This window comes from Mastomys coucha, unplaced genomic scaffold (genome assembly GCF_008632895.1).
Source record: "Mastomys coucha isolate ucsf_1 unplaced genomic scaffold, UCSF_Mcou_1 pScaffold21, whole genome shotgun sequence".
In the NCBI taxonomy this organism is placed as follows: domain Eukaryota; kingdom Metazoa; phylum Chordata; class Mammalia; order Rodentia; family Muridae; genus Mastomys; species Mastomys coucha.
The window spans coordinates 3,083,062-3,091,711 of NW_022196904.1; the positions used below are offsets into that span (position 1 = coordinate 3,083,062).

Here is an 8,650-nt window from a genome sequence, read left to right on the forward strand (position 1 = left end):
CACTGGTTACTGATCAGACTTTCTGCCTTGTTTTATTACGTTTTGCTTTTGTTCACATATATCATACTGAGTATATCTCAGTAAATTCTACCTGAATTTTTTTTTTTTAAAGAAAAGCAAGTATGGATTCATAGAACTTGAATAATGAAATCATTTTTTCTTATCCAGTCATATATTTACATATTCATGATAAAATAGAAGCTAACATGTTCCCCTCTATCATCAGTCCAATGTAAATTCAATTGCATTAGATATCACCCAAATTATATATATAAAGATGAGGTCTCATGTAGCCCAGGCTGGCTTTGAACTTACTATATAGCCAAGTATCCTTGAACCTCTGTGCCCAGCTTATGTGGTACTGGGGACTGAACCCAGAGCTTTGTGCATGCTAAGTAAGCACTTTATAAACTGAGCTACACCCTCAGTCTCCAACTTTATTATTTCTAATTATAAAAGTGTTTATAATGCCCCAGGCCTGTTTTTCACTTATGATTAAAATAATCAACTCTTCTTGGTATATCATATTTTTATTTTAGATTAATATTACTTTATGCTAGGCACTCTGCTAAAAAAAATCTACATGCATTATTTTCTTCTCCCAATGACTTTTGAGGTAGAACCACTATTAGTCCCATAGTATAAATAGCTCTGAAGGTTACAAAGGACCAGATGCTCTCCTAAAATTAGGAATGGAAGATGGGAGAGCAACAATAAAGTCCAGATCTGCTTTAATTTTGTATGTACTGAGAGAGAGAAAGAGACAGGGAGATGAATATTGACATGAAGGCTTTAACAGGTAGTTTGAAACAAGGTTCTGGGGGCAAGGTGGCCTATTAGGTTACTTTTAGGATGGTGTGCTTTTTACTTTTGGATGTTGGTAAGGAATTTCAGTTAATGAAGGATAAATAATATGACCAAAATATGTTTTTGTAAAGTTTGGCTGAACTGTGGAAACTAACAAGAGGCATGGGTGAAGACACTAGAAAACCGTTTTGCTTTTTCACACAGAACAGAGTAACACACAGAAGACAAGGATGATGTAATATAAATGGTTCCAATGGGCCAGATTTGGGTCATATTTAAGAGATAAAACCTAGAGTTCTTGGCAACTGACTTGACATAGAGGGTGACGGAGAGGAAAGGGACAAGAATGACTCCATAGTATGGACTTTCTCATGATGAGCAAGGTGTGCACGTTGCCTGAACGATTTTCTGCAATCTTTACATTCATAAGGTCTCTCTCCAGTGTGAATTCTCTGGTGTAGGGTAAGAGATCCACTATAACTAAAGGCTTTCCCACAAATATTACATTCGTAAGGTTTCTCTCCAGTATGGATTCTTTGATGTTGAGCAAGGCCTGCATTTTGGCTAAATGTTTTTCTACATTCCTTACATATATAGGGTTTCTCTCCTGTGTGACTTCTCTGATGCTGGGCAAGCGATGAACTGTTGCTGAAGGCTTTTTTACATTCCGCACATTCGTAGGGTTTCTCTCCGGTATGAACCCTCTGATGTTGATCAAGGTAAGCGATCTGGCTGAACGCTTTCCTACATACTTTACATTCGTAAGGTTTCTCTCCAGTGTGCACTCTCTGATGTTGAGAAAGGTGTGCATACTGGCTGAAAGACTTCCTACATTCTTTACATTCATAGGGTCTCTCCCCAGTATGAATTCTCTGATGTACAATTAGGTATCCACGGTGACTAAAAGCTTTCCCACACACATGACACACATATGGTTTCTCACCCGTATGAATTCTCTGATGCTGAGCAAGGAATGAACCGTTACTAAATGCTTTTCCACATTCAATACATTCAAAAGGCCGCTCTCCAGTATGAATTCTTTGATGCTGAGTCAGGTGTGCGATCTGGCTAAAGGCTTTTTTACATTCTTTACACTGGTAAGGTTTCTCTCCAGTATGAACTCTCTGATGCTGAGCAAGATGTGCATTCTGGCTGAAGGCCTTCCTACACTCTTTACATTCATAAGGTTTCTCCCCGGTGTGTATTCTCTTATGTTGCGCTAGGTTTGCACTTTGGCTGAAGGCTTTCCCACAGTCGACGCATGCGTAGGGTTTCTCTCCAGTATGAATTCTCTGATGGAGAGTAAGGGATGAGCTCTGGTTAAAGACTTTTTCACATTCAGTACACTTCAGGATTTTCTTTTCTACCTGGACCTTCTTATGTTTCATTTCGACAGACTTTTTCTGGTAACTTCTCTTTTGTGGCTCACTCTGATCTATTCTTTCTTTGGTAGAGGAACTTTGTGGCATATCTAGTATTACATCCTGATGGAAGGCTTGACAAGATGGATTACACCCATTAATTTCATCTTCAGGGACTTCTTTATGAGTGATGAGCAACTGATGGGAATGCACCTCCTGACCTCCCAACCTGTTCTTAAACCAGTCTTCACTTTTATGGTCTTCTTTCAACTTGGGACAATCAAGGCTGGAACTAAAATGGCTTCTTCCCATTCTTAGGACTTTGGCAGATTTGTTATAAATATCTTGCTTTGATATAAATTCAGTGCCTTTGAATACATACTCCCAATCTAAAAGATACCAAGAAAATAGATGTTTTAAAAGTCATTCATAAGAAGAAAAGAAAGTGCTCAGAGAAATGAAAAGAAATGAAATGAAAAAGATTTAACATCTCTTAATGCATCTGAAAGACTAAATTAGGAAAGGCGCTTGAGCCGGGTTCAGGAGCACATGCCTTTAATCCCAGTACTTGAGAGGCAAAGGCAGGCCCTTCTCTGTGAGTTTGAATCCGGCCTGGTCTACATCATGAGTTCCAGGATAGCTAGAGCTACATAGTGAGACTCTTTCTCAAAAAAAAAAAAAAAAAAAAAAAAAAAAAAAAAAAAAAAGGAAGGAAAGCTGATTAAAATAATCATATATAACCCTGAAATATAATTTAGAAAACGAAAAAAATTAAGGAGGTCATCTAAAAAAAATCACAATTATCTTTTTAAAACTCAATTAACTAATTAAAATTTAGATACAACTAAGATCTTATATCTGAGTTAATAATGTAGTCTTCAAACATCTGCTCTTCCTCTCTCAAGTTAAAAGTCGATTTTAGAATGTCAAGAATGTAGCTGAAGCACCCCCACTGGACACCCAGACCTACGTGCAGACCAGCTGTCTAGTGGGTCATTAAACTTTATGGTTACTCACTCCATTCTAGGAGGAGCTCCTGAGAACATTCTTCTGTGTACTTCCTGAACCACGATGCCTTCATGAAAACACACCCTCCTATCAAGTCACCTGCTTTTATTTAATACAGGCTTTACTTTGTCTTACCTTTATCAGTCCCAAATTAGGTTACTTCTTTTTAAACCTATATTTCCTTAATGTGTGCACATAAGTGAATGCTATGACATTTGTGTGGAGGTCAGAAGACAGCTTGTGGGAGCCGGTCCTCTCTCTCTTTCCACCATGTCAGACCTGAGTACAGAACTCAGGTCATCAGGCTTGATGACATCAGATCATCATCATTCCTTTACCCGATGAGCTAGCTCAATGACCCAACATTACCTTTTTGTGTGTTTTGAGACCATGGTCTTAGAAACTGATAAATCTTGGCCAAAATTAGTAAATGCATATTGGGTCTCATCAAAATTGACTACTATATCCTACTCTATATCAATATAATTACATTCAACTATCCACTAGGGATTTATGGTATCTTCAATAAGCCAGGGCCTTTTCATGGATCATAAGACACACGTGTCAATAAATTTTAAAGTATTGACTGACTGAAATCAGAAAGGAATGCTCTCTACACTTGAAAGAATTACTTTTAAGAGACATGATGGTATCTGGCATGTACTATCAGAGACTTAAGGAACAGTTGTAATTTAAAAGTGCTTACAAGGGCTGGAGAGATGGCTCTGCCCTCTGCCTCTGCCTCCTGAGTGTTGGGATAAAAGGCATACCCCACTACCATGAGGCCTCAGTGTGGTGTTCTTTTTGCACTTTTTTCCTGAAACTCTGAGGATTTTTTATGTAATCATACCATGTGCAGACATGGGCTGTTTTATTTGTCCTGGGTTTTTTTTTTGTTTTTGTTTTTGTTTGTTTTTTGTTTTGTTTTTTTTTTTTGGTTTGGAAGCAAAGAAAGAAGGAAGAAGGAAGGAAGAGTATTAGGCTGGGCATCATAAAATATTCCTATGACAAACTAGAGAAAATTAAAACATGTTAGATTTTAACAGGGTTAAATGTCATTTCTTTCTCAATTGATATATAAACATAGGCCCAAACAAAGCTATTTGAGTAAAAATTCTCATTCACGTTCTAAAATTTATATGAAATGCAAATGTTCTGAAATAGTCAAAGCAATTTTACATGGTGTCAAAACAGTACAAAGTAACCTGTGTCACATGCCTCCAACTGAATGATTCATAGGAATGTGGCTTACTGTCTACAATACTAATGTCATCTGACTAAATGCAAGAAAATAATCTGACCAAAGGCTGGAGAGATGGCTCAGTGGTTAAGAGCACCGACTGCTCTTCAGAAAGTCCTGAGTTCAAATCCCAGCAACCACATGGTGGCTCACAACCATCTGGAATGAGATCTGACACCCTCTTCAGGAGTGTCTGAAGACAGCTACAGTATGCTTACATATAATAAATAAATAAACTTTTAAAAAAATAATCTGACCAAAATGTAATGAAACAAGAAAGTTATTGAGAGGACTGAGTTAGCCAGAGCCAGGCTGAGTCCATGATAGGCTGTAAACTGGCAGTTTGGGAGACTAGGCCCAAGTTACTGTCTCCCAGAAATGAGAACCTGGATCCAGGAACCTGTGGGCAGCCAATCTGAGAAGGCTTTGCCCCCCTGGAAAGTGCCCAGAGCCCTAACCAATCACAAAGACACCCATACCACTGGAGATAGAGCAACCAATCAAGGGAAAGCAAGGCAAAAGTCACCCACTCCTCCCCTAACACGCTTTAAATCGACCCTGCAGAGCACATTCCTTGGTTGCCATTTTGAGAAATGATTTGTATACTGTGTGAGTCTGGGGTCTCCTTCAGAGATTCTTGAACCCTAACATTATCTTTTAAACAACTCAAGTGAGCTGGGCAGTGGTGGCACACGCCACTGTTCTCAGCACTCAGGAAGAAGAGACAGGGAGATCTCTGCAAGTTCCAGTACAGCTTGGTCTAGATTGTGAGTTCTAAGACAGCCAGGGCTACAAAGAGGAAACCCTGTATTAAAAAACAAACTGATAAACAAAAAACTCAAGTGGAAGAGAAATTTAAAACTACAGGAAAGAGTAGTAACAAAATCCATGACCTATCAGAATCTACACAGAGGAGATCTCACAGCCCTCGACAGTATTATCACTAAACAAGAGAGAAGGGGCTCAGCAGGCTAAGCTACCCTTATATCAATATGGAGATATAATAAACAACAAAATCAGCAGGAGAGGAAAAAACCAAAAACAGAGAATTGAAAGAGAATAGAAACACAAAATAAACCCACCTGCTGGATCTCAAAATATAAAATGGATTTATGAATAGCAAGCTAATACATCATTTCTTTCTTTCTTCCTTCCTTCCTTCTTCCCTCCCTCTTTCCCTCCCTCTGTCCCTCCCTCCCTCCCTTTCTTCCTTTCTCTCTCTCTTTCTTTCTTTCTTTTTTTTTTTCCGAGACAGGGTTTCTCTGTATAGCCCTGGCTGTCCTGGAACTCACTCTGTAGACCAGGCTGGCCTCGAACTCAGAAATCCGTCTACCGCTGCCTCCCAAGTGCTGGGATTAAAGGCATGCGGCACTACTGCCTGGCAATACATTATTTCTAAATGGTAAGTATATCCAGTAAAAAATTAAAACTATCATAGATATTAAAAAGTTATGAGAATAAGTGGGAGAGGGTGGGGTGGCAGGCATGGGGAAGGGGAGGCAACAGGGGTTTGTTCTTGTTGTTTTCGTTTGTTTGTTTGTTTGGTTTTTGGAGGGGAAACTGGGAAAGGAGAAATTTACATGTAAATAAAGAAAATATCTAAAAAAAAGTTATGAGATTATTTTGTTCAGGTTCATGGACATAAATCTGATAAATTAAATGAAAAGAATAACTACTAGACAAATTACATATACACAAAACATAATTAAAGAAACTATAGCCTATTTACTAAAGATGATGCCTGGAAAATTCTTAAAGATCTGCTTCCCCACAAGGCCTCAGTATTAGGTGTTACCTCTCAGCCTCTCAACATCAGACTTTCCAGGTCTGTCTTTCAGTTGAGTTGCAGTCTGCTTTCTATACCCATAATCTCTCTCTCCAGCTGTCCCTCCTAAGAATCTCCTATAGCCCAGGCTGGCCTGGAGCTCACTATGTATCTGAGGATGACCTTTAACTCCTAATCCCCATGCCTTGGCCTCCCCAGTGCTAGGACTACAGGTGTGCATCACCATGGCAGGCTTAGGTAGTGCTGGTGATAGACCAAAGCAGGGCAAGCACTCTGCTGACTGAGTTACACATCCTGGGGGGTTCTTTACATCTTCAGCTGAGCTCATCTCTCCTCCTACCAACCCATGTTCTTCTGACTATTTCCATTTCATGTTATTACCCAAACTTGCAAAAAAGCTTGGAAAGTGCTTTCTTTTTTCGCTGATAGTATTTATTTATTTATTTATTTATTTATTTATTTATTTGGTATTTCGAGATAGGGTTTCTCTGTGTAGCCTTGGCTGTCTCCAGTGGTTTACAAACTTGAGAATAACTCATGGGATTAAGCAAGATGTGTTCAAAGCAGAGACTCAGTGGAGGAGTAAGTGAATGAATGAAAGGAAGAGAGGAAGAAGGAAAGAAAGGAAGAAAGAAAGAGAAGGAATGAATCAATCAACCTTTCAGTCTAAAGTGAATGAGTGACTGAAAAGGAACAATGAGTCCAGGTTTTTTTTTTTTTTTTGTTTGTTTGTTTTTTTGAGACAGTTTCTCTGTATAGCCCTGGCTGTCCTGGAACTCACTCTGTAGACCAGGCTGGCCTCGAACTCAGAACTAAGAAATCCGCCTGCCTCTGCCTCCCAAGTGCTGGGATTAAAGGCGTGCGCCACCACTGCCTGGCTTTCTTATTCTTTTTTAATGCAGTGAGTCATGCTGAGCATAAGCCCCTGAATTACTCTCTTGGTACACACTTTATCTCAAAAGTTACTGTCCTCTCTGATAACTTATTTCCCTCATTAATGCAGTGAATCAACTTGTGCAACACTAAAAGACAAAAGGACAAGGACTGGCTGCGACATTTGTATGCAGGGAAGAGGGAAATAAGTTATCAGAGAGGACAGGAACTTTTGAGATGAAGTGTGTACCAAGAGAGCAATTCAGGGGCTTATGCTCAGCATCTCTTTCCCAGGCCTTGATGCTACAATTATATTACATTCAGTCTTTAAATTGTATGTGCTGGGTTGGGGAGATGGCTTAGTAGTTAAGAGTACTTGCTGATCTTCAGGAGGACTGGGTTTGACCTCAAGCAACTCTGAGTTATCTAACAACCAGGTATACTAGTTCCGGCGCCCTCGTCTGGCTTCTATGGGCACTGCACGCATATGGTACACAGACATACATGCAGGCAAAAAAACTTGTCACGTGCTGTGTAAACCCACTGAGAAGCTAATTCCAGCTGTGGAGCTAGTCACTTCAGACTCAAGCATGCGTGTCTTAAGAGTGTCCCCCAAGACCCCTCGTCTAGGGATGATGGGCTGTCCCTTCCAACTCAACTCTGAATAGCCTCCGAGAGGAACACCATATTCATGGTGCTGGAGAGATGGCTCAGCAGGTAAGGGTATTTGCAGCTCTTACAAAGGCCCTAGGTTCAGTTCCCGGCACCCAGATAGTGATTTTTAACTGGTAGTAAATCCAGGTCCAGCACGACTCCCTCTTCTGGCCTCTGCATGTATTTGCATGTGGTATACTTACATACTATGTGGACAAAACACTCATACACATAAAATAAAAATAAACCCTATAAAAGTAGAACACCATGTCCTTGAGAATAGGTGAGAATTGCTAGAGAGAAAACACTGTGTCCTTGAACACAGCTAAGAAGTAAACATTCCCAGGCGCCTTCCCCAAGTAGCTACTGTCTACCCTATGAAACACAACCGCCTGTGGTGGGAGTGGCTAGCAGGAAGTCTCAATGCGGGAGGTGCTTTGGTGGGAACCCCCCATGTCAGTCAGGAGGCCCTGCTGATTTTGGCTTCTGACCCGATGCTCCAATGTCTTTTTGTAGCTTGCTGTTTTCTTCTTTTACTGCCTCAGGCTGTGTACCTAATAACTCGCTCTAAACCAGAAGCTTGGCACAACAGAGGACCTACTACACCAGGGGTTCTCAACCCGGGGGTTATGACCCCCTACTCTTCCACGGGGATTGCCTAAGACTGTCAGAAAACTGATATTTACATTAAGATTCGTGACAGCAGCAAAATCACAGTTATGAAGTAGCAACAAAAACAATTTTATGTTTGGAGTTACTACAACATGAGGAACTATACAAAGGGCTGCAGCACTAGGAAGGCTGAGAACCACTGATCTGTACAGGCCAGATGCTTCAACAACACCTACTCCAAAGGCGCCCACCTCCCCAGCTCACCCCCACTCACCCGGGCCCACCTCCCCAGCTCACCCCCACTCACCG

General features: G+C 40.5%; 1 protein-coding gene across 6 annotated transcripts in view; it reads right to left on the reverse strand.

The window, feature by feature from the left end:
• Positions 1 to 514: 514 nt before the first annotated feature.
• The window catches only part of Znf583 (zinc finger protein 583), a 15,736-nt gene continuing 7,600 nt past the window's right edge, over positions 515 to 8,650 (reverse strand). For all 6 annotated transcript variants that reach the window (XM_031385273.1, XM_031385277.1, XM_031385271.1 and 3 more), the window contains one exon: positions 515 to 2,557. In XM_031385273.1, the coding sequence (XP_031241133.1) occupies positions 1,083 to 2,557 (1,475 nt within the window). In that variant the 3' untranslated portion in view covers positions 515 to 1,082. The remainder of the gene's footprint in view (positions 2,558 to 8,650) is intronic.